The 26,701-nt window shown below is 42.6% G+C and overlaps 1 protein-coding gene across 1 annotated transcript in view; it reads left to right on the forward strand.

Annotated features, from left to right (window-relative positions):
• The window catches only part of begain (brain-enriched guanylate kinase-associated), a 52,309-nt gene extending 32,028 nt beyond the window's left edge, over positions 1-20,281 (forward strand). Inside the window, exons 4-6 of the mRNA XM_078563406.1 lie at positions 1,328-1,394; positions 14,639-14,746; positions 18,512-20,281. Of these exons, the coding sequence (XP_078419532.1) occupies positions 1,328-1,394; positions 14,639-14,746; positions 18,512-19,483 (1,147 nt within the window). The 3' untranslated portion in view covers positions 19,484-20,281. The remainder of the gene's footprint in view (positions 1-1,327; positions 1,395-14,638; positions 14,747-18,511) is intronic.
• The last annotated feature ends 6,420 nt before the right edge of the window (positions 20,282-26,701 follow it).

The raw sequence follows: 26,701 nt of genomic DNA on the forward strand, positions 1-26,701 counted from the left end.
GACTACAAAATATGATTCCCCATTTGGTATTCTTTCCAACTTTTGCTATTAAATTATTGGCAGTAGAAATTTTACAGTCACAGTGACTTTTGAACTCAATCCCTTATTACTGATTCCAACCATCCCTTAGTTTTATTCATGCATGTACTGTGTATATATCAGTAATTTGTTCTTCCACTGGTGGAACTTCTTTCCATTAAGACAAATGAGTTTATGGCACAACTGGTTATTCATATTTTTCCTGAATCAAAGTTATTCACAGAACATGCTGGATTCCTGTCAAAGAATAATGTTCTCTCTGCTACCGACCCAACATTTTACAAGTGTGCAAACATAATTCTGTCATGGCTTCCTTCCCTGGAATACGATTTGCAGTTTGTCAGGAACAATAACTCAGCACTCAACTTTAAATGGGTCAGGATGTGGAAATCATTGAGGATATACATAACAGACTTGAATTTTCTAGAAAATTAATCATCAAATGGCACCCACTGTAGAACCCATGAGTATTTTTTAAAAAAATATTGCTGGTGAAAATGAGTTATATTGGCTAAGTATATGGCATATGCATGACAAGGTATTGAATCAATTATGGATTCTATGGCTTCACAAAGCTCCAAGCTTTACCATGCAAACAATCCTGAAAGGCTATGCAGGACCATATCATACGACATAGTGATCCATATTATTTTGTAACGAGAACAAAATGTGTGGCTGTAAATGGAAACAAAATAAATAGAAATAATAATTAAATGCTTAGATACTATATAATGCAACATTCATGTTATAAAAACTCACTGAAGCAAATAATTTGCTCAGTAGCTTAAATAGTTCAATGTGGCTAAATATGCTCATGACTTATGCAGCTGGTCGTTTGTAAAATTTTAGTCGGCCATATGTATGTTCTATACATTCCACATTCTTCCAATGCAGATGTGTTCCTTCTTAGGGTGAATTCACACTCCACAAGTGAAATATCAGTAGGAAGCATTTTCTGCTTCACACACCCTCTAATCGCTGAATGTAAATCATGAACTATGACCCAATAGTTTCTAAATGAAATGGAGTAAGGCTGTCTCCTCTAGGAATTAAGTTTCACTCAGCCACCTCTGGGCCAGTCCTGATGTTGGATTAAAGCTGCAGCCCTGATGCTAATAGAGAAACTGCTTCCCACCAAAGCTACAGCGATATTGTGAATCCACTCTCACACTCAGTATGTGTCCCTTGGGAAGATTATTAAATCCACATTGACTAAAATTCAAGAGAGACAGAACAAAGTAAGCCTTTTGATTATAATTATTTCAATATCCTATTTTCTCTGTTTTAGGACTCAAAAAAATCATACAGCATTGCAACAAGTTAACCAGGATCTTGAAAATAAGCTGCACAGGATGGTGAGTGAAGAGCACAGCTGTTTTTGAGTATTTCCTTGCATGCCCCTTAGTTTATGTTCACTGTTACCTTTTCTGATTTTTCTAAACTACTTATCTTAGATTATTTCAGCTCTTGTACCTTCAGTCTGCTATTTGTGAGTCCCAATTCCCATTCCATCAAGAGTACTTATTCTTTCCTTAAGATTTAGGTAAACTTCCAGCAATGTGCCTGGATAAGACAGATAGAAAACATAATTTTGTAATTGCTTTTAGATACTGGCCTATCTCACGTCTCCATAAAATTTCACTTTAGTTTTCAAGAGCATTACATCAGATGATATGCCATTATGTTGTCTATAGAGTTTTAGAAGATCAAAAAAGTAATAGTTGAGATAAATCATCTGGCTGACAACATATTGTTGCATTTGTAATTGCTACAAGCCTTTATAAGTTTAAACATACCTCACATCATTGCCCAAGCTGTTATCTGTAATGGTTTTCCCACCAGGGGATCCAACTATAAAGACTTTTGCAGTTTTGCTTTGTCCTAAACGTGCTGAATTTCTTGAGTTGGGTATCTATGAAGTCACCTTTATTTCTTTGAAATATCTTATAATTAACAGTTCTTTACCAGAGGATGGAGTGAACCTTCAGCTTAACATCAGAAAGTGAAGGGCTTGAACTCCATTTAAGAAAGTCCAAGAAAGTGGAGATCAAAGCTCTGGTTCTCAATTTTGAGTTGACATCCACTGGAGTACGTGTGCCTGGTGGGTGTAGGTGTGTATATGGTTGGCCCTCCTCCTTCACTTTATGAGTTATTAGAGCCCACAAAGCCTAGTGTCCATTTGGGAACCTACTGGCTGGAATGAAGATGGCTGCAGTCACGGAAGGAGCATTCATGTCACGGCCTGTCTGAATCTGGGGATAAATATGACAAACTTCTCTCAGCTTAATTAAGCAGCTCTATCACATTTACAAGTTACTGCGATAAGATATGACTGTGTAATGATGTGTATTGCATCATTAAAATAACTTATTGGGGTTAGTTGTGAGAAATTGAGAATTGCTCTACTATTTTCATCTGTCGATTAATTTCTACTTGTGTCACTTGGCTTCTTAGAATAAACTGAATTAGTAATTTTATGTCTCAGCTAGACGGTTTGTCGGTACAGTGGATTTCATCAGTAGGGAGGCAATAGTGGGCTGGAATTTATAGGCCCCCCTACTAGCGTATTTACGAGTTGGGAGGGGACTCGTAAAATAAAGTAGATAGCTTTTACAACATCTTCCTGCCCATCCCCGACCTGTCTCCCAGATTACGGTGAGTAGGGAAGGAGTCAGACAGCCTGCCCACCCTTAGGCCTATTAAAGTCCTTGTGACCAATTATTGACACTTAAGGGCCTCATTCCACCTCTGCTGCTATTTTATGTGAGACGGGGAAGACAGAGGCAAGGTGGTGGCCCAACAGGTTTCACTGTGCGGGCTACTGTCAGGCAGGAAGGGGGGCACCTTCCTTGTGGGGTCCCTGTGCCCATAAGAGACATCCCTCTGGATCGTACCCCCCCCCCCCTTTAACCCTACCCTCACCCCCAGGCTTATCAAACCTGGCCCTCCACCCTCCCTCACTGCAGTCTGCCAGCCAGGCTCATCTAAAGTCCCAGACTTCCCTTTAAATCTGGATTCCATCATTTCTTCTTCTTGGGGACTGCCTGTAGTCCCAGCAGTGGCCACTGCTCAATCCTGGCGCTGCTGAGGCTACAGAATGGCCAGCCAATCAGATTGACCGGTAGCTCTCTAGGTGGGAAATTCCTCCCAGGTGAGGTTGGAGATCTCGCTCTGAAGCAATTCAGGCAGCTCTGAGCGCAACATCACTGTGGGGCAGCCAGGCTGACGACCGACTTTTCAGTTGGGGCGGGAGGGCGGGGGATGGAATGCGATACCCCCTAAAAACCAGCCTAGTATTTCCGGTGCATATCCCAAAGCTACAAAATCTCTTCGTCTCATGCAATCTCTTTAAGCATAAGATCAGATGGTCAGTTCATATGACGCACAGAAGAGCCATTGAATCTAACATGTTGCATTGAGTGCAAGTATTGGTGAAAAGCTTGAATGGTAATACACATCATCTGGCTCTTCCTCCTTAAAAAAAATCTTGAGGACAGTGTCTTCTTAAAGTCTGGTTACTATGGTTTCATGGGCTGTCTCTTTCCATAGAAAACCCTAACTGACAAAAACGTATAATTTTAGTAGGATCCATATAAAAGATTAAATGTAAGCATTAAGAAATTGAAGCATATTGTTTTCAATCTCATATTTGCGAGAGTGCAGCTGCTGATTCATGTGTGAAATTGTAGCTTTCAAATGTCAGATTTGATTGAGTGATAACAAACTAAGCAATAATCATTATTCTTCTAAGTACTCGGTGTGTCTCATGGTGAGTACGAATTATTCTCAAACTAAATTCAGAACTGAAAGAGAACTGATAGAAATTGTAACTAAAAATCCTTTCCAGTTGATAAGTAACTATTGGTGGTGCAGACCCGTTAGTTTGATTAATTAAAAACAAATATGAAAGCAGGTACCTTTAGAGTGGAAAATGTTGAAAACAGCAGGCCAGAAAGCATCTGCTGACTGCTGTAGTATTTAAGATAAAAGCAAAATACTGCGAATGCTGAAAATCTAAAATGAAAACAGAAAATGCTGGAAAAACTCAGCAGGTCTGACAGTATCTGTGGGGAGAGAAACAGAGTTAACCTTTGGTTCTATATGACCCTTCTTCAAGAAGAGTCATACAGACTTGAAACGTTAACTCTGTTTCTCTCTCCACAGATGCTGTCAGACCTGCTGAGTTTTTCCAGCATTTTCTGTTTTTATTTTGCTCTAGTATTTAGTTTTGTTTCAGATTTCTGTCATCTGTAGTTTTTATTTGGCCTTTCGTTCATTTTTTGAATGCTATTCATCTTAATAAGCTTTGTTTAATATGGTCCGTACAGCATCAAAATTGGCCCTGAAGAACACATTGGGCTGAATTTTATGAGCCACCCGCAGGTGGCAAAACAGGCGGGGGTAAAATTTGGGCACCGTCCCATCAGCCACATACCCACCGCTCGTCCGCATAGCCCCAACCTGACCATGATTTTACAGGCTCGGGAAGGTATTGGGTGGGTTGCCTACCCATGGCCCAATTGAGGCCCTTAAGTGGGCTTTTAATGCCCAATTAAGAGTTTCATCCTGCCGCTGTTCCCATATAACAGGGGGCAGGAGAGGCCTGTGCCCAATGTGTAGCCCAGCAGGATTAAGCTGCTGCTCAGTGAAAGGGGGTGGGTGCCTCCTTCCTGGGCCCCCCTGTGTCAATCGGAGGACCCTCCCCAGAATTTTGCCTCTCATAGTGCACCCTCTCCCTCTGCCTTGTCCAACATGCTGCCCCACATTCCTCACTGGGGTCTTTCAGCCTGGCTCCAGAGAGATCTCAGACTTAGCTCAATGTCTGGGTTCATCGCTGAACAGCACCTTCTGCCCTATCTGCAGGGCCAGCAGTGAGCATCGCTCCTGGTTGGCATTGCAGGTGTGCAGAGCTGCTGGCCTCTGATTGGCCAGCAGCTCTATGAGGCGGGCTTCCTCCTGGAGGCAGAGGAAGTCTCGCCTCATACTAATTAAAGGGCCATCACCCAAAAAATTAAAGCAAATGCGGGCTCAACCCTGAAATTTATGCTGGGGTGTAGGGAGCCCACCCTTAGCGTAAAATCCAGCCCATTATGTTTCATATCAAATCTGAGTTTGCTGATTGTTCTCACGTTGATGGTGGTTTCAGATTTTTAAATGCAGCTGAACTCTATTACTCTGATTATGGAAAGCAGCTTCTGCAGGTTGGTGGATGAATCTAATGGATTGAGAAAATTGAACAACAATATGTTTGTATTGAATATGGCACAGCATACACATTTGCATAAGGGCCTGGGAACAGTTTCAGTGAAAAAGAGTCCATTTTCATTTATTAATCTAGTATAGAGTAATAACTGTCTCCTTTTGGGAATATCCAGGCAATTAGCTGATTAATGCAAGTATAAGAACAATTTTGGGCAGATTACTGATGCCTAATTATACGAAATGGAAACTCAGCTCATCTGTTTTCATGGTAAAATGTATCTGTTTATTCATATAGGAGTCATATTCTACATAAATTAAAGCACAAATGAACTTTGCACTTGGTCCACATTTGTCAAATCCTTGTGGGGAGTCCACAGAACACTGGAGTAGAACATTGGGCTTTTATCGATGGGGCATGTATTTAAATCTAGTCCAGGCTGGTGAGATAAAAATCTACTCTCTCTGCCAACTAAACCCATTTCCCTAACTGTACAAGGACAGCAGAAATCTGCAAAAAAGTAAGCATTATATTACAACTCATCCAAGAGGCCATAAACATAATTAGAATAGGAAAAGGAGGAATTTATTCTGCAGCAGCAAGTCGTGCTGAGGCTATGATTAAGGTACATTGTTGGGGAAGAGTAGAAACAACATTTAGTGCTCCACGTCTTTAAGTCTAAAGGAGCAGAAAAATAAGTCTGGAACATCTCAGCCCAGTTCCAACTTTGTGCAATGTAGATAATGTAGACTATGACAAGCTATTTCATCCAGTCCATAACAATGGAACCAGAAGGCACATGTGAAGTGAGGGTAAATTCAAAATGAACCTGCAGAAGAAATAGGAGGAATTTAATCTCCCAAAACAGGAAGATTGGAGTCAGTTTTGGGTCGCTGCGTGGGGCAGAACTACCCTTCTCTCCAGTGGTGAGTCCATCATTTCAACATTTTAATGAGGCTGCATGCTTCAAATCTAACCCGAGGCCAGAATTTTGAGTTCGGCGGGTAGGCGCGGTTGGTGGGTCCGAGAGCAGGTGGGAAATGGCCCTCTGCCTGCAATCGGCCCCTGATCGCGATTTCGCCCTACCGGGCCTATTAAAGCCCGCCGAGCATGAACAGCAGCTCCTCAATGGTCGGGAACGGGCGGGCGGGTGTTTAAAACCAGTACAGTCAGGCCCTGGAAGGCTGCCGGCAAGGAAGAAATCTTCGGTGTAGTCAGCAGGAGATTAAAAATGATGGATTCCAATGCAGCTGCAGTCACCAGGCGTGATTTAAACTAATGACCTGTCGTTCTCCCTTAGGTTTGGCACCACACAGCCAATCACAGGGCCCCGAGGACTCACCCCTGATGCCAGAGGGCCGCCGGGCTTCAGCTGCACCCGTGTCACACCCGCTCTCTGAACCAGGCACCAGCGCAGAGACCAGAACCTTGGTGGGCGTTAGATTGGTGGCTATAATGTCGGAGCACAGCGGTGAGGGCACTTCACACTCACTTGATGAGCAGGCGGAGGCAGAGAGTGCCCAGGGTGCCCCGGTCGGAGGACTGCTGGAGACCAGGACCATGCTCATTTGAAGGCAGATGATGAGCCTCTGGAGTCGTCCATTAGACGGCAGATGCTGGATGTCCAGCGAGATGTGTGGGAGGATCTGGCAGAGATCCATGAGTGTATGCGTGCCACGGTCTCCGTGATGGAGGAATCCATGCGGAGCGTCAGCATTGCATTGACCCTCATAGCCGAGCGCACTGCCTCCTCCATTGAGAGAGGGGTGATTCTCATGGAGAGGCAGCTCTAGGAGAAGAATCAGGGTCCCTGGGGTTGCTCGGACCTGCAAGCCCTCACACAGGCACTGACCTCAGCACCCAGTATCCCAGCTAGGTGCCCGTCCATCAGTGGTGAGCAAGGAGGTCCAGAGCAAGCTCACATTAGCGCACGAGCTGCTTGTCATCTCTGCGAGCTTCTCACAGGGCACTCTGGGTGATGGCAGCAGCTCCTCCGCCCCTCTGCCAGTGACCGTGGCATCTGATGAGGCTGCGGCGACCGGGGAGATGCCAGCTGTGGCACTGGTCACTCCCTTCTAGGCAGGGCCAGCACAAGTTCCACTGGCCAGAGGACGACCGCCAAGGTCATCAAGGCCAACAGGACAACAGAGTCAGCAGGCTGCCTCCAATGCCAGTGCCAGCGAGGGAAGCACCTAGATGTAGCACTTGCAAATGTAAGTTTAAGGCACCATGAGCACAAGAGGGACTGGTCATGGGTGATCTTCTGTTGTGCAATGTTTTGTTTATTTGAACTCATCTGGGGTTGAAGACCAGAGAAGGTTCTGTTAATTTTTTTTGACTGTCAACATGAGATAAATTTTCTTTGTCATAATGGCCTGAGTTTGCATCACTTTTTTTATTTAACGTGATGCAGGGTATGCCAATATGTAATGCTGGACGTGGGTTACTCGAAATCTTTCTCCACAGGCAGAGTGGACTTTGGGGTCAAAGGAAAGGGCCATTTTAGACACCCAGGATGGAGGCGGCAGGCCTGGCATGAGGTGGTAGCACTTATTTGGCAGCCTAGCTGAAGAAGCGTTGGATCAAGGTGTCCCTTCCTCCCTGGAGGTTACAGAGGTCTGCCTCCACGCCCTCAGTGTTCTCCTCACCGTGCTCCTCTTCTGACTCACTACTGGATTCATTATCTGTGGTCTGTGCAGTGGGTCCCCCCCTTGCCAGTGCCAGAGTGTGGAGAACACAGCATGTAACCACTATCAGTGACACCCACTCTGGGGGGTTTTGTCATGCTCCCCCTGAATGGTCCAGGCATCGGAAGCGGGTCGTCAGAAGACCTATGGTCCTCTCTATCACTGTCCTTGGAGGCATGACTCCTGTTATACCGCTGCTCTGCCTCTGTTCTTGGGTGGCGGAGAGGGGTAATAAGCCACCCTTTCAAGGGATAGCCCTTGTCACCCAGCAGCCATTCATCCAGCCGGGTTGGAGCACTGAAGAGCCTCAGGATGTATGCATCATGGGAGCTGCCAGGGTACCTTGCACAGACTTGTAGAATCTGCATCCTGTCTTCACATTCATGGAATGGAATCCCTTCCTGTTGATGACGGCACCCGACTGACCCACTTGTGCCTAATGGCCACATGTGTGCAGTCGATGGCACCCTGGACGCGGGGGAACCCAGCAATTGCTGCAAAGCCTCTGGCTCGCTCAGCCTGGCTGGCCTCATCCAAACAGAGCTTCTGTCCCAGCTTGACGCAACTATGGACAGCTGATTGGGACACTTCACACAGATCCCCCATTGACCCCTGGAAAGAGCCAGAGGCATAGAAATTGAGGGCCACTGTGACCTTCAGAGCCACTGGCATGGGGTGACCACCCAGATAGTTGGAGGTGATTTCAGGCCCAATCATCTGACAGGTGGAGATCACAGTCTCTTGAGAGGCAGTGGCTCCTTTGGCATTGCATCTCGGACATGAGGTAGCTGCATCGCTGCCTGTAAACCCCGGCAGCAGGATAATGGCATCTTCTGCGGCCCCTTCTGCCTTGGACTGCCAGCTGGCCTGCGCCCCTTGTGCCTGCGCCTCTCCTCCCACAGGTCCCTCCACTGGAAGCTGCACAGGGACACCTGGCCTCCTCTCCCTTCTGCCCCACTCTTCCTCCTCAGAGGAGGTGCCTCCAGCGGAGACCACAATCCCCATTACCAGAGTAAGGGAAGGCTGTCTGATACCTGGAAGGGTCCACATCGTCTGAATTCTCTGGGGTTCTTGGAGACACCAAGGAGTCCTGAAATCAAGCCTGGAAGTGCTAACAATGAAGCCCCAAACGGAGATGAAGCTGCCATATACCAATAAGTTACCAAAAGCAAACTATCTACCAAACTCCTCACTACTCACACTGGCAATGCTGCTAATCCTTTTTATCCCGCCTGTGGATGAGGTTTTTGAAATTGTTGGCTGGCCGCCTGCCCATTTTGCTCGTGTGATGAGTGCGAAATCGCACAGGCAACAAAAAATCGGTGACTTTTTAATGGCCTTAACTGGCCTTTTAATTAATGGCGGGCACGGCTCCGGCACCCACGTGCACCTGCTGAGCGAAATATCACATGAGCGCGTGATGATGTCAGGGCGCTCACCCGACATCATCTCCTACTATTTTATGCTTGAGCTTATTGGGTGTGCACCCCCACGCTGTTCGAAAAATTATGCCCACACATCAGGGCGCTCACCCGATGTCATCGTTTATGCTCAAGCGTGTTGGGCAGCGCCCACACAATGGGCGAAAAATTCTGTCCAGAGTTTTACTTTTATTAACAATGCTCCAGTTTTCCCAGAAAACCCAGCAGCTAAAGGGAGGCAAGAAGCAGGGTCCATCGGGTAAGTGCCCTTATGATGCTGCTTGTGAATCAGAAGGAGCAGAAGTGCTTCCCCATGACCTGGCCCACAAGCCAAGCCTGCTTCCTTCCCCACAAATACCGGGGCCAATATTTACAGTGAGATCAATCTATGGAGCATGCTCTCTAAGGATGCATTAGAGGTAGTTCATCTCCATTTATTCAAATGCAAATTAAATAGATTACAACAACAACAATTTGTATTTATACAGGGCCTTTAATGGAATAAAATGTCCCAGGGTACTTCATAGGAGTGTCACAAAACAAAATTTGACATCAAGCCATGAAAGAAGATAAGGCTTGGTTAAAGGGGTAAATTTTAATGGCCATCATAAAAGAGGGAATGGAGTTGGAGAGGCAGAGAGCCTAAAGGAAGGAATTTCAGAGCTCAAGACCTTGGCAGCTGAAGGCACGGCAATAATGTTGGAGTGATTAAAATCAGAGATACTTAAGAGACAGAATTAGAGGAACACAGATATCTTAGGGGGTTGTGGGTCTGTATACAATTACAGATACAGGGAGGGGTTAGGCCATGGGGTTTTGTAAGAAAGGATGAGAACTTTAAAATATGAGTCATTGCAATGTAGATCAGCGTGCACATGGGTGATGGGACATGGTGCAAATTAGGATGCAGGTGGCAGATTTTTGGATTACATGAAGTTTTCTGAGGGTCGAACCTGGGAAGCTGGCCAAGGGTAAGTTAGAATAGTCAAGTCTAGCGGTTACAAGGACATGGGATGTGGGTTTCATCAGCAGATGAGCTGAGGCAGGGGCAGAGTCAGGCAATGTTATGGATTTGGAAATTTCTTTAAGAAACTAACATTTGAGATGTAGTATATGCTTAATTTGAGACATGACATTGGTAAGTGTAGCATGCTTGGGAGGAACAGGAAACTTTGAACTTATGGCGCAGAATTTTGCCCTAGGTTGGCGGGCGGGCCCCACCGGCTCGGCGGCAGGCGGGCAGCCGAACTTCGCCGCCAAAGCAGGCCCTGCCGCCATTTTAAGTGGGCGGGCCAATTAAGGCCCACCCAGCGGCCTTCCCAATGGGAACCATTATGCGCTTCCTGTGCGGTGGGGGGTGGGGATTGCCCATCTGTCAAAGTGCACTCTTTCGCGCTTCACACTGCTCCCTGAGACTAAGTGCTGTCTCAGGGAGATCAGTGAAAGTTTTACAAACTTAAAAAATAGAAAAATAAAAAAATTATTAACATGTCCCCCTCATGTAACGATGACAAAATTTATTAAACATTTTTAAAACGGACATGAAACCTCATCCCACCAGTGGATGAGGTTTTATGTTTTTTCTATTGCCCGCTGGGGCTCCTGGCCTGCCCGCCAGCCTTAAGGTTGGACGGGCAGGGCCTTTAACTACCTTAATTATCCTGTCAATGGCGTTAATTGGCCATTGACAGGTCGGCGGGCAGACAGCTGATTTCGCTGTCCGCCCGCCTTCCTTAATATCTAAATGGACTGGGATGACGTCAGTGGTTCCTCCCGATGTCATCCCACGTCATTTTCCCGTCGGCAAGTGGGCCCTGTCTTCAAATCGCCGACGGGAAAATTCAGGCCATGGTTCTCAAAGCTCTCCACCAATGGGGTTTTCTTCAATCATTTCTGCGTCTCTGTAGACTGACAGCTAGGACAAACCCATTGTCTTCATATCATGCAACTACAGGATGATAGAAGAAAAACAAGATAAACCTTAGTCTTTTCTTTCCCCCGCCAATTCCTATGTCCAAGGCAGAAAACGGGTTGAAATTGGGTATGCTAACTATCTTGGTTAGAGAAGTCCCAAGGATATCTGGTATGTTACTATAGCAACTTACATTTATGTGTTAGGAGATGCTTTTCTGAGGTTTGGATCAAGAAATATTGTTTGAACAGAGTTGAAAGAGTAGTTTATAATATTAATGCACCTATGCTTGGAATGCCTCAAATGGATGTTGAGTACCTAAATTGGAAAAATATTTATTTCAACAATGACATCCTCATCCTGATAAACACACATAAAAATAACTTTTTAAGAAACATTAAGATTAAAGGTTGGCAAGATATTTTTATATCTTAATTATTGTCTGACTGGGAACTTGTGGTTAAGAAAACATTGTGGCTCATAACACCAGCCTGCGTTGCCAATGCTATACTTTAAGTGAAAACAACAAAGGTCCTAAATATTAACATAGCTAATCTCCATTGTTGTGATTAACTTGTTTGGAATCTTCAATTAAATATTGCATTTAGACTCACTGGAGATCTCGTAAAGTCCTCCATTAATACAGATCCAGTATAGAAAAGAAGTGGACACAACTATATATTTATAATGGTTTCCAAGAAAAATCACAAATTCTTCAATGTATCATTACATTTAGAAAGCAATTGTTGCATAGTATAACAATTTTAATTCAAAAAAGAAAATGCTGGAAATATAGAGCAAGTCTATCAGCATCTGAAAGGAGAAAAAAAACACGTTAGCTTTTTGAGCGTAGACCCTAGTTTAGAACTAGAAAATTAAGTCAGTCTCTTAATACAATTGAATCAAATGGGGAAAAAAGAACAATAGCTGAAGTTAAGGTTAATGACTCCTATCACAGAAAGGTCGTTGATGAATTTAACTGCCTGCAAAATAGTTCATTTGAAAAATTGGCAGATAATATACAAAGATCATCTCAGTGAGGCAATGAAAAGACATTAAAAAATCAAAGGGACATGGAAATAGCTAAGCCAGGGAAAATTACAAAAAACCTTCCAGGGTGGCGAATGGAGTTGCTAAAATCATGATACAGAGTTGAGAGCTGTAGAACGCTGGAAGAAAGTTAAGATATCACTGTTGAAGCTTGTATTGCATTTGGTTGGGATAGTGGAAGAAGCCAAAGAAGGAAAGCTCAGAGTGAGAATCGAGTGGGATTTTTTTTGGCAATCCATAGGGAGGTTAGGATCATACTTGCAGACAAAACATAGAGGTTCAGCAAAGTGGTTTCCAGACGACTGCACTGTGAGCATTAGACTGCATTGGAAGGATTACAAAGGAATTGCTGTATCACACGAAAAGAACATTTGCTGCCATGGGCAATGGTATAAAAAAACGTGAATCAGTAAATTTTGTATCTGTTACAGTTGTACAGCACCAGTGAAGAGCAGTTGGGAGTCAGTGTTACGGAAAAATGAACAAAGATGTCACAGAGGAAATGGTTGCCCTTGAAAGCAGAGACAGAAATAAATAAAGTGATGTCCTTAGTAGTGGGTTTTTATAGGTGGTAGAAATGGCAGGTGATCTGGTGAATGTAGAAGCTAAGAGAACAGAAGCCAAGAACAAGAGGACACTCACTGGAAGAGGGGATTGAAAGTGGAGACATAGGAAGTGGAAAAAAATATGGTAAAAGTCCCTGTCAACCTCAGGTAAAGAAGAAATTTCAGAAATTCTTGTTGGATAAAACAGTCACGAAGTGGATATGACCAAAGCTGGGATAAAGAACTAGAAATTTTAAATGTAGCAAGGTGAAAAATAACAGATTTTTTCTAAACATTTAAAATTCAGATAGCTGTGCTATTGCCTTGTTTGGCACATAACCAAGGGATATATAAATGCTCTTGTAGTCCTGTGACACGGGAATAGTACAAAAAGGTGCCCATAGCTGTTGAAAGGGTGTTTGGTTGGTTAGCTCAGTTGGCTGGATGGCTAGCATGTGGATCAGGTTAATGCCAATAGCATGGGGTTCAATCCCTTTCCAGCTAGGTAGACTTGGGGCCTGCCTCTTCACCCTACCCATGGTAAAAAAAATCATAGCACTTTGTCATGCTTAGGCAAATAATTATCAAGGACCTGCCTTCAGGCAGACAACTGAAGAAGAAACTGTTGAAAATAGAATTGCACTATGTTCACTGTGTGTTGTTAAAAATGGATCTAACATCTGTCATGTTCTATTCCCTATTCCTTAGCTCACAGTCTGTGAGGAAAGAGCATAGTACAGTACTATTTATAATCAAGTCAACAGATTTCTAGTAGGTGTCTGTGAAAAACTTGCTGTTCACGGAAAGTCCAGGCAGGAAAGTTTCAACGATTGACCATGTAAAGATGAGAAGAATAAATGAAAATTGGAAGTGAAGTCCTCCATCTCAAAAGAAAGAGAAGGAAATTGCATCCACGTAGCCATGAATGTAATGGAAGAAAAAAACCAGAGAGGGCTTAAGTAGAATTAGAACAAAGTATCTTTCAGATATTCTACAAAAAGTCAGGCATAACTGGGTTCCGAATGTGACACAATATATCTGGATGAAGTGATTGAACTGAATGTTTCAGTGTGAAGGGTTCAACCAAGCAGAGCCTGGTAAGTAGCCTGTTAAGGGATGGAGATGGAGGTGGACTATACATCATAACGAAAAGGAAACGAAGACATTTTTTTGCTTCTCTGGCCTCAATGTGGCAGAAAGTATCAGATGGGAGGAAAGAATAGAATCAAGAGGAAACTATATTGGTGTGACAGGAGCAAGTTGAAATCTGAAGTGTAAAGGCAGGTTGATATATTTGTGTTTGCTTTTGAGAGGCAAGGACTACTTCACAGGAAAACTTTTAACAGCAGAGAAAAAAAACTATTTAGATGCTTAAACTGAATATCATTTTGTCAGGTTACCATTACTGAAGCATTATACAAACTGAAAATTCTTTTAAATGTTCCTAGCTTGCTTTATTTACCAAATAAATATAAACACAATGCCAACTAAATATATTTCAATTGATAGTGATTTAATTTATTGCAATAAATACAACACAATCTGGATAAATTTTAAGTAAATTTAATTGAAAATGAATCAATCGACAAGGCTTAATATTTTATCACAATGAATACAGTGCATTATTATTTTATGAAGCGCAGTTATTTTGTTATTTAATCTAATATTATGAAATACTCCTTGTAAATTATATATATAAATATATATATATATATAGGTCAAAAACACTAGCTAATTCATCTTTTGCAATTTTATTTGATTTTATTCATTATCTATACACACAGGCACAAACGCATCAAGAAGAAAAGAAAAATCTCAGCCATGAAGTAATCACTTTATGCAATCATCTAATGGAAGCCACATCAACCATAGACAAATTAACAGAAAACAATGTAAGTACCTATAAACAAATGCATCCCCAGGGCCTCACCAAAGGATAAAGCAAAGCAATGCTGAATTGAGTCACCATTTTCAACACCTCCTCTGTGCTGAAATGATATTAGGACTTTTTGAGGCCTCCGAATTCAGATGGAACATGATTACACCAAATTTCAATCCCATAACGGCAGTGGCATTTTTAAAGTACATCTGGAAACTCTCCATAATCTGCCTGCTGATTCCTAATTTCAGTAAATTGGTGTGCTCCCAAAGTACTAAGGGTAAGCAAGATCCAAATAAATTAGGCAAGTATGAAAAATGCATCTAGTTTTTAGGCCAAAGAAACTTTAAATAGTGAGCTGTGGCATTTTAAGTAATTTTTTGCAGCAGTTTTCTTTTGCAGTGCACCTCTGCAAAAGTGGACTTTCCTCTGATATCCCAAGTCTGGCGAATTTTCACATCCATCTAAAGTAAGAAGTCTAGATTCAGCAACATGAGCGTCCCAAAGGGCATTCCTTGTTCACCATTTTAAGGGAGTGGAGGGATACAGGAAAGAAGCAAAGAGAATGATGCAGTATTTGAGTTGGATATGGCCACAAGATAATAAACCTCACAAACTCCACACAGATCTTACTTTTTGATATAGTGTGTGACGAGTTCCAAAGAATTCTACAGTCAATATAATAGCTTGTTGTCATGGGGCAGGATTTTTACCTCACCGGCATGCGCAGCGAGCGGGTCCGGGAGCAGTTGCGAAGCCAACCACTGCCCGCAATCGGGTCCCGACATTGATTTCACGCTGGCTGGCCAATTAACGGCCAGCGTGCGCGAAACATGTGTTACAGCGCTGAGTGCCGCTGGGGTGGAGGCGGGAGGAGGGCAAGTGTGGAGCTGCCTCAGGGAGCTGAAGATTTTTTAAATCAAAAATAAAAAACTTACAAGTGTTAAAAACATATCCCCTCATGTGACTGAGCAGGAACATGTTATAAATGACATTTAAACATTTTTAAAAATTTTAATTCCTGTTGGAAACCTCACCCCACCCGTGGATGAGGTTTCATAAAAAAATCCAAAGGCCACCTGGCCGATCGCCTGCCTACCAACCATAAGGTTGGATGGGCAGTGAAAAATTGAATTCAATTCATACTTTAATGGCCTTAATAGGCCTGTTAATTGTCGGCAGGTGTGCTGCTGACTCCTGCACGTGCCCGCCGACTGAAATATCGCATGTCATTTTACACTCGAGCGGGTCAGGTGCACGCCCACGAAAAATTCAACCCATGGTGCCTTCGTCCTTAGGAATTCCAACCTCTGATTTGTTCAAGAAAGAGAGTGATGTGTGCACATGGCTTTTGGGAAATAAATCTTACACCTTGCTTCTGTGGATAATGATCATTCTGTGAGCGGCAAGAAAATGCTGAGGAGAATTACAACAAGGTGCATACCTCTACTAGAACAGTCATTGAGAGAACCAAAGATGTCTTGAGAGCATAGGAAGAACCTGTAACACGTACCTGGGTGTGTCTCCTGTGCTGTGGTTGCTGTGCTCTGCAGATCACCGAAAATTATTGGCTGCACACATTTTTGTGTCTCACATTAATATAAACTGTGTTACGAAACCCAAACTTACCTGCTTGTGAGGAACTCAAGTCCCGACAGTCTTCGGACTTCCCGCACAATGCACAGGCTGGGAATGGGTTGCACATGCGCACTCCAGCAACTTTTTGTTCTTCAGGTTCTGGACAGGCACTGCGCACCTGCGCATAGGGAAAAAAAGGACGCGAAAACCTAGGTCAGGTGACCGGGTGTGGAGTGCTATAGTCAGGAATTGTCCCAGAAAGAAAGACAAGAGAGAGGTCCCACGAGGTGTTCCAGAGGCAGGGGCAAGAGACAAGGAACAGGAACAGGTCCCAGTTGAGTTAAGGTAATTAGAGAAAGTGTTTTAGTAATCGAAGAGAGCTAAGGAAAAGCCCTGAAGATCCAAGAAGGCAGCCAAAGGTTGGAGACTCCATGCTGCAGGCTGTTGGGCAAAGGTACCCCTCTGGAGCAGTGGCGTTCTGCTTGGCACGGCAGAAGAGTTGAAATTGTGTTTCTAATTTGATGCTAGTGTGTACTCAGGAATCGAGGCAGGTCTGATGACTTGCAGAAGTTGAGCTCCTGCTTCGCCTTTCTTGTAAGCCCATTCATGGTTGATGTGGGCAGTGATGGTTGTCCAATTCTTGAACCTCTAGTATCGTATGCAACTCTTAGGTTCAGTAATTTTGGCCACCTCTGCACTAGATAATGCAAAACAGTATAAGCATCATGAAGAACTGAGCATTAACAAAGTGTTTTTTTTTATTACATTATTTGTGAATTTACTACTCCTTCAAACCATGCTCCGGTGAGTTTCTTAACACGCTTTTCACCTCTTTCTGTGCTTCTCCAAGGTCCACCCTGAGGACCAGTACAGCTGAGAGGAAGTTGGCAGCTCTTATGCGACTGAGGTCACTCTTTTCTCATAGCAGCTTTGTGCTGGGAAGGACCTGCTGCAGGCTGCCTCTCTTCAGCATATGTCTGGGCAGCCTATTCTTGCAATCTTGTGCTATTTTCATAGAACTCTGAGACAGGGGGATGATGCTTGGCATTGCCCTAACATCATACAGGTCATGTCCAGTCATCGTCATTCTATTGGGCCCAGGATCTTGTGCCCATCATGAGGTAAAGGCGGCAAGGGCAGTGACATTAAGCAAACTGCTCTTGCATAAAGTCAGTAGGGACATGATGGATTGAATGGCCTCCTTCTGTGCTGTAATCATTCTGTGATTCTATTCCATGATTCTACAATGGCTTCTTTCCAACCCCGAAAGGCCTGGATCCTGGACCTAAGAGCACGAAAGCCAGAATATAGGGTTCTGCCTAATGCCTGCAATGAGGAAAAAGCTTCAAATATGTTACTGCAAATGAGTAAACTCCAGCGTCATACATCTCAGTTTTAATAAAAATTGTTCCTAGGATGTGGGTAATATTTATTGTTCAGAAAGAAGTCCTACCATTTAGCCAAGGTGATTACTTGTGCAGTATTATGTAATAGCACAGGGCCGCTGCTGAAATTAATGCTAACCAGCTGCTCTTGCACCATTGCATGCATTCCATTGCAACACCTCACAAGATCAATCATTAATGAGAGTCCTCAGCCATCTCAGGCTGCAGAATTTTGAAATTCTGTCAAACACCTCCACCTTGCCACATCTCTTCACACATTCAAAAGTCTCCTTAAATTGATAGGAAATTGATTTTTGTTGCGTGTTCTCAAGTGTCAAATAGAACCACTGAAGTGTCTGTACTGTATTCATTATTTATATGTAAACTCAGATTGTAGCATTGCCTGACAATTTGTTTATTATCCACAGCTGCCATCAGAAATTCAAGAGAGGGCCAGAATCTATACAGAGAAATCTGGATATGGTATTCCTGGGACTGCATGTCATTCATCTTTCTTCAACACCCAAGCTAAGTTTTTAGAAAACCCTGAACCAACCAATTTATCAGGTGCCCCACTTCCTGTCTCGCTCCCAAGTCAGGTTATACATAGCCATTTGAAGAATACTAACAAACCTGACCAAGGGTTTCCATGCAAGTCTAATTTATATCAAAGTGACAAAGCTCTTTGTAGCCCTGCAGAACAAAGAAGGCAAGTTAAAGATAAGCATTTTTTTCAAACACCGAACTTTACAGATAGCTTCACAGAAACAGAGGGCTTCAGTAAAATTCTCACAAATGATACCCTTCCCACAGAGAGCTTCAGTAAAATTGTCACAAGTGATACCCTTCCCAATTATGCTGCATCAGTACCTATTTCCTCCATCTATCCAAGCTGCATTATGACAGCCGAGAAAAAAGGGATCACACAAGCCAAAACCACCTTGAGTCCAACCCAACAACTTGGTTTGAGAGATGATATTTATGAAAGAAACTGCAACACTTCAGAAGAGCAAGGAAACAAATATAGTTTTATTCAGGCAAGGCCACAACAACAACTCATAGATGTGGCACATGGTTATCAGGATGGCACTCAGCACTGCTCTGCAACTCTTCCAATAGACTTCAGTGATTCACCACATTTGTCCTGGATGAATATTCAACATGTCAGAGTCCCAAAACAATATAGTGATCAAGGGAATCTGCATGATCTAGAAAAAAATAGAATGGATCAATGTAAGAAAGTCAACATGCATTGTAGAAATACCTCTTCATACAGGATTTCTGGAAAGATTTCATCGAGCAACCATACCAAACAGCAGCTTGGTAGTAGTCTGATGAAAAACAACCAAGTAAACCAATTTTTCACTAGAGAAGATAATTTCTCTGATGGAGAGGATACCAGCCAGAGTAACATTACAGAAGCAGCCTTTGGAACCATGAACTGCCAACCTTGTTCAGAAATTGATTGCAAGAAACAAGAGAGTCTCTCCATACCTTGGCAAAAAGATACAGAAGATGACCCTAAAACTTTGCTAAGTGAAAAGAACACAAATCAAATGTACACCAAAAGTGCAAATAATGTTGTTAACATTAAAAAAATTGATGTTGCTCCAAATACTTCAGTAAAGTCCTTGCGCCAGTATCCCATTAAATTATTAGTGGTCCATAATGTTCCCTTGGATGATGTTGTTTCAAATAGCAAACAAGAAAAATCTTCAAAGATAAGTGGCCTTTATAGGAAGGACAGCCTCACGAAGGCTCAGCTTTATGGAAACCTGCTAAACTAATAATGCAATAATGTTAAAATAATGAATTGTATGCTTCGAAGCAAAAATTCACAAACGTGTACCATATTAGTGGAAATTATCTGATTGAGGCTTCATATGTATTCATTTGAAATATTTGATTCTTATATAGAGGTTAACTAGCAATTCCTAGTCACTTTTATTCCACCAGACCGAACAAGTTGAGTTCTTAAATTACTAGGTCAAAACCAAAATTTGTGCTTTTTGCACTTATATATAGTCAACGATAAAGCAGTCTGCATTTTGTATGTAAAGCATTCTCTTTGTTACTGAATAAATAAGCTGGAGTTTGTTTTGAAAGTTCTTAATTAAAAGACCTACTAAGGTCAAATATAAAGAGAACATGGCTGTCAATGTAGCCACTGATTACGCCTTGTAACTCATGGTGCATAATGTCAGATACTCCAGACATGAGCTGTCCTGCACCGCTATCCACTATCTGGCTTTTACTTCCTTAACTCATCTAACATATTTCTGAGTACCCTTCCCTTCTCTTTCTCCCTTGAACTTGTTTCCGGTGAGGAGCGCTATATAAGTGCTGAAGTACAATAACATTTATCTGACTTTACGAGTCCCAGTCAAAAAGTGCAACCTTTAAGTTGCTGAAAAGAGCAATGGCCACTTATTGAATATAGCACAAGCTGATCTCAAATGAATATTTTCCACATCTTTTTTGTGCATTGTTCTATCCAAATAGCTACCATTATTTATATCTAGTGTGTTTTGCAAAATATTTTGTATATGGCTTAACTCACATAAATATAAAATATTGATCCAAAAGTGCAGTGCTGTCTAATTATTCCATATGAATGTCAATGAAATGGGAATCATCAGGTAATTTAAAACAATCTATTGTGTCGCATCATACTACTAGAGTCTTTTGAAAGCATCTATAGACAAGTGAAGAAGGCACTCAGTAGAAGACTGAGAAGTCTGCCATGCTGTGTTAATTCAACATTATTATAATTACACAGCTTTTCCTTGAGGCTTTATCCTACCTAGTTGATACGTGTTACTAAAAAGCTGAAAAACAAAATCTTTTTATTAAGAGCATCCATTTTACTGAAGAGGCTCCAGTCCAATCCACATCCAACAACCTGCTCTAAAAATTCTGCTCACATTTTGACAGCTGTGACAAATTCCACTACGGCAGCTGAGACAATCCACAACATTCTAAAACAACCCACACATTCTAAAAAAAAAAGTTAATTCACCCTATCTCCCAATGTTAACAGCTCCTTTAAAAATTCCAGGATCCGGATTCAGATCTGCATCTTTGCCAAAAACTGACTAGTTCTTCCTTGGGCCATACTCTATCTGAGTACCAAATTTTGTTGACATCCGTCCATTAGTTGTTGAGATTTTTGTTTATAGACAAACAGACTGACAAACATGGTTGAAAACATTACCTCCACCCACCTTCAGTGGCGGAGGTAATTAATAGATGGGAGATAACTAGTAACTCATGACGACATCATAAGTCACTGAAAAGGGTATGTCAGCTGACAGTTGTAAAGATTGGAACATAAAAAACCGTAAAAATAACAAAGATAAGTGAACCGACCCTTTTGTAGGCCAAAATAAATACTACTTTGACAGTCTTTGTGTCTGGAACCTGGCTAGCTAGCCCAGAATATGCCAGCTTTGTCCTTCTTACTAGCTTCACTCTAAGCAGAACTTTCAACTGACATACCAACGCCTGAGATTTTTGTTGTTTTCTTTCTTGTCCCACAGAAAGTTGGGATTCAGCTCTTGATTGGACAGATATAAAAAACATCAAAGAACGACTAAAAGGTTAATAAGGAAGGAAAAATTAAGAGTGCGAGAGAAAGCTAGCTAGAAATATAAAAACAGTAAGAGTTTCTATAGATATTTTAAAAAGAGTGAACAAGGTGACTGTTGATCCTAGAGAAAATGAGGCTGGGAAATTAATAATGGAAAATAAGGACATGGCAGATGAATTGAACAACTATTTTGCACTGGTTTTCACTATAGAGGATAAAAGTAACATCCCAGAAATAGCTGTAAAGCAGGAAATGGAAGGGAGGGAGGAACTCAAGAAAATTACAAGAATGGGGAGTGGTACTGAGCAAATTCTGGTTGCTGGGGGTTACCAAGTTCCTGAGTCCTGATGGATTTCATCCTGGGGTCTTAAAAGAAGTAGCGAGTGAAATTGTTGATGCATTAGTTTTAATTTTCCAATATTCTCTAGATTCGGGGAAGGTTCCATTTGATTGGAAAATAGCGAATATTACTCCTTTATTCAAAAAGGGAGGGAAGCAGAAAGCAGGGAACAACAGGCCTCTTATCTTAACATCTATCATAAGGAAGATGTTACAACCTATTATTAAAAACATGGCAGGGCACTTAGAAAAGTTCAAGGCAATCAGGCAGAGTCAACATGGTTTTTGTGAAGGGGAAATAATGTTTGACTAATTTATTAGAGTTCTTTGAGGAAGTAACATATGCAGTGAATAAAGGGAACCGGGTGGATGTACAGTACTTAAATTTCCAGAAGGCATTTGATAAAGTGCCACATCAAAGGTTACTGTGGAAAATAAAAACTTATGGTGTTGGAGGTGGCATATTGGCATAGATAGAAGATTGGCAAGCTAACAGGAAACAGTTAGTAGGCATAAATGAATCATTTTCTGTTTGGCAAGATGTAACGAGTGGTCTGCCACAGGGTTCAGTGCCGGGGCTTCAACTTTTTACAATTTATATGAATGACTTGGATGAAGGGACCAAAGAGATGGTTACTAAATTTGCTGATGATACAAAGGTAGGTAGGAAAGTAAGTTGTGAAGAGGACATAAGGAGGCTACAAAGGGATATAGATAGGTTAAGTGAGTGGGCAAAGATCTGGCTATTGGAGTAAAATGTTGGAAAATCTGAAATTGTCCATTTTGGCAGGAAGAATAAAAAAGCATATTATCTAAATGGTGTTCTAGTGCATAAATTGCAAAAGGTTAGTATGCAGGTACATCAAGTAATTAAGAAGGCTAGTGGCATATTAGCATTTATTGCGAGGGGTATTAAAGACAAAGGTAGGGAGGGTATGCTTCAGTTATACAAGACATTGGTGAGACCACATCTGGAGCACTGGGTACAGTATAGGTCTCCTTATTTAAGGAAGAATGTAAATGCATTGGAAGCAGTTCAGAGAAGGTTTGCTAAACTCATACCTGGAATGGACGGGTTGTCTTACGAGGGAAGATTGGACACGCTAGGCTTGCATCCACCGGAGCTTAGAAGAATAAGAGGTGACTTGATTGAAACATAAAAGATCCTGAAGGGTCTTGACAGGGTGGATGTGGAAAGGCTATTTCATCTTGTTGGGGTCTCCTTTCAAAAATAAGGGGTCATCCATTTAAGATAGAAACAAGGAGAAGTTTTTTTTCTCACAGAAGGTCGAGTCTTTGGAACTTTCTTCCTGAAAAGGCGGTGGAAACAGAGTCTTTGAATAATTTTAAGGCAGATAGATTCTTGATAATTATGGGGATGAAAAGTTATAGGGGGTAGATGGGAATGTGGAGATGTCAGATCAGCCGTGATCTTATTGAATGGCAGAGTAGGCTCAAGGGGTCAGAGTGGCCTACTCCTGTTACTAATTCGTATGTTTGAATGACCTCGGCTCCATGGTTGGCCAGAAGAGCTACTGTGCAGGCCTGCTTTCGCCACCACCCCCACAAGTGTGGCCCTGAATTAAATGAATTAAGCTACATAGTCATAATAGGTGAGAATCTGAACCCTGTAATGCCACCTCCAGCGGTGTTATGGAGGCATAGTGCCCTGCTGCAGGGTGCGTACGGCCTCTAGCCGATTCCAGCATGCGTGCCCTCTTAAGAAGGGGACCCAAACAGCCGTCCCCAGCTTGGGCCTGAAGCCTATGAAGGAGCACGAATCTAACATCACGCAGCCCAACTGGCTAATGCAATTCAAGATACCTAATTTGGATCTTGCAGGTCCAAGTAACAAATTTGTGTGTCACCCTTCAAACAACAAGCACTAGCACTAGGTGAGAAGTGTGAGGGTGGGGGAGTCAGAAGTCAAAGGATAGGGGCGATTGGGGTGCAGAAGAGAGAGGGTGGGAGGTCAGAAGTGAGAAGATGGGGTCAGTTGGGTGCAGAAGAGAGAGGGTGGAGGGGGCAGATGGGGAGCTGAAGACTGAAGGTAAGGCAGCTGAAGAGAGAGGGTGTGAAGGCAGAAGACAAAGGGTGGGGGAGCTGAAGAGAGGGTTGGGGGGTGCAGAAAAAAAAGTGTGGGGGGTCAAAATAGAAGGGGTGGAGAGATAGAAGAGAGGGAGTGGGCAGGTGGAAGAGAGAGGGGGCAGGAGAGAAATGGGGACAGATGAGTAAAAGGTAGCACTCAGTTCATCTGCCATGTACCTGAAAGTGTTAGAATGTTGGAATGCAGAGAAATTATGGTCTGGACTTCTATAGTCAGTGTCAAAGTGCTCACCGCTGATCTCAAAAGAAGCTGCCCAGATGGATCTGAGTGAGTCTGCTGAATAGATTTCATCTTGCCCGACATTAATTGCATTCTGGCACCATCCATAAGATATATATGGCATCCAGCGATAGTGATGTCATTAAACATGTTAGGCAGCATTAAAGGGTTCTTAAAATCAGAAAAGCAGGACATAACATAGAACCATTGAAATAGAACCATAGAAAAGTTACAGCACAGAAGGAGGCCATTCAGCCCATCTTGTCTATGCTAGCCCGAAGACACCCAGGTGCCCTTTCTAATCCCACCTGCACAGCCTTCCTCAAGATAACCCAGTAGGGAAAGGGCTGTGAAGATATAAACAGTCTCCATGTTATATAATAATAAACTGCAGCATATGCTTTAATTCTGTCTTTATAAAACAGTATTTCCTACAACTCACCATGAATAACCAAACATCTGTCAGTAAAGGAGAAAATCGTGATGAAAGATTTGCATTCTATGACTGCTATTTCTTTGGTTTTTGGTGCTGCCACTAGAGTCTAAATAGAAGTCTGGTAACATTCTCCTTATTAGAACATAGAAAAGTTACAGCACAGAAAGAGGCCATTCAGCCCATCTTGTCCATGCCAGCCCGAGGACACCCAGGTGCCCTTTCTAATCCTACCTTCCTGCACCTGGCCAATAGCCCTGCAACTTACAGCACTTTAGGTGCAGATCCAGGTACTTTTTAAAAGTTTAAAATTTCTGCCTCTACCACCAACTTGGGCAGCGAATTCCAGACACCCACTACCCTCTGCGTAAAAAGGTTCTTCCTCATGTCCCCCCTACACCTTCTGCCACTTATCTTGAATCTATGTCCCCTAGTTTTAGAATTCTCCATCAAGGGAAACAAATTTATCCTGTCCACTCTATCTATTCCCCTCATAAATTTGTACACCTCAATCAAGTCATCTCTCAGCCTTCTTTGTTCCAAGGAAAATAACCCCAACCTATCCAATCGCTCCTCGTAGCTACACTTTTCTAAACCTGGCAACATTCTTGTAAACCTCCTCTGCACTCTCTCCAGAGCTATTACGTTCTCCTATAATGTGGTGACCAGAACTGCACACAATACTCCAGTTGTGGCCTCACCAGTGTTTTATACAATTCCATTATATCCTTACTTTTATTTTCTATACCTCTGCCAATGAAGAGCATTCCATATGCCTTCTTTACAACCTTGTCTACTTGAACTGCTGCCTTCTTGTACGGACCTGTGTACTTGTACGCCAAGATCTCTCACTTCATCTACCCCTCTTAGTATATTCCCATTTATTTTGTAATCCTTGTAACTGTTTGACCTCCCTAAATGTATGACCTCACACTTCTCTGTTAAAATCCATCTGCCACTTTACCGCCCACTCCACCAATTCATCTATATCATTTTGGAGATTATGGCTATCTTCTACACTATCCACTACTCGTCCAATCTTTGTGTCATCTGCAAATTTCCCAATCGTGCCCCCCACATTCATGTCCAAATCGTTAATATATAACACAAACAGCAAGGGTCCCAACACCGAGCCCTATGGAACACCACTTGAGACAACTTTCCATTCGCAAGGGCATCTATCGACCATTACCCTTTGTTTCCTGTTACAAAGCCAACCTTTTATCCAGTTTGCCACATTACCCTGAATCCCATGGGCTTTTACTTTCCTGACCAATCTGCCATGTGGGACATGGTCAAATGCCTTGCTAAAATCCATGTACACAACATCCGCTGCACTACCTTCATCAGCCCTTCTTGTCACTTTCTCAAAGAATTCAAATCAAATTTGTGAGGCAAGACCTTCCTTTAACAAATCCATGCTGACCATCCCTGACTAGTCCATGCCTTTCCACATGACAGTTAATCCTATCTCTCACGATTGATTCTACTAATTTGCTCACCACCGATGTAAGACTAACTGGCCTATAATTGTTTGGCATTTCCTTTGATCCCTTTTTAAACAATGGAACTACGTTTGCATTTCTCCAATCCTCCGGTACCTCCCCTGTATTTAATGAAGATTGGAAAATCATCCTCAGAGCATCTGCTATCTCCTCCCTGACTTCCTTCAGCAGCCTCAGAAACAATCCATCTGGCCCTGGTGACTTATCAACTTTCAAAGATTTCAACCTTTCGAGCACTTCCTCTCTCTTTATGACTATCCTGTCCAATATCTCGCAAGGTTCCTCCTGGACTACTATATTTACATCTTCCCTTTCCTTTGTAAACACGGAGACAAAATATTTATTCAAAACCCTTCCCACAGCCTCTGCATCTACAGACAAGTTTCCATCTTCATCTCTGATAGGTCCCATTTTTTCCTTAACTTTTAGCATTAATGCATTGGTAAAACACCTTTGGGTTATCTTTAACTTTACTTGCTAATGTTTTGTCATGCCCTTTCTTTGATTTCCTTTTTTACTTCATCCCTGCACTTCCTATATTCGTCTAGGCTATCTGCAGTGCTTAATTCTTTGTGCCAATCATACGCTTTCTTTTTCTGTTTGATCTTCCCCTGTATTCCTCTAGACAACCAAGGGGGTCTAGATTTGGCAGTACCACTCTTCTTTTTGTAGGGGACATGTCTACTTTGTACAATTAGGATCTCGCTTTTTAGTGCTTCCCACTGGTTTTCCACTGTTTTATCCTCCAGCAGTGCTGTCCAGTCCACCTCAGCCAAGTCCCTTCTCATTTCTGCAAAATTTGCCTTCCCCCAG

The sequence above is a fragment of the Cetorhinus maximus genome, chromosome 18, assembly GCF_964194155.1.
Source record: "Cetorhinus maximus chromosome 18, sCetMax3.hap1.1, whole genome shotgun sequence".
NCBI classification, from domain to species: domain Eukaryota; kingdom Metazoa; phylum Chordata; class Chondrichthyes; order Lamniformes; family Cetorhinidae; genus Cetorhinus; species Cetorhinus maximus.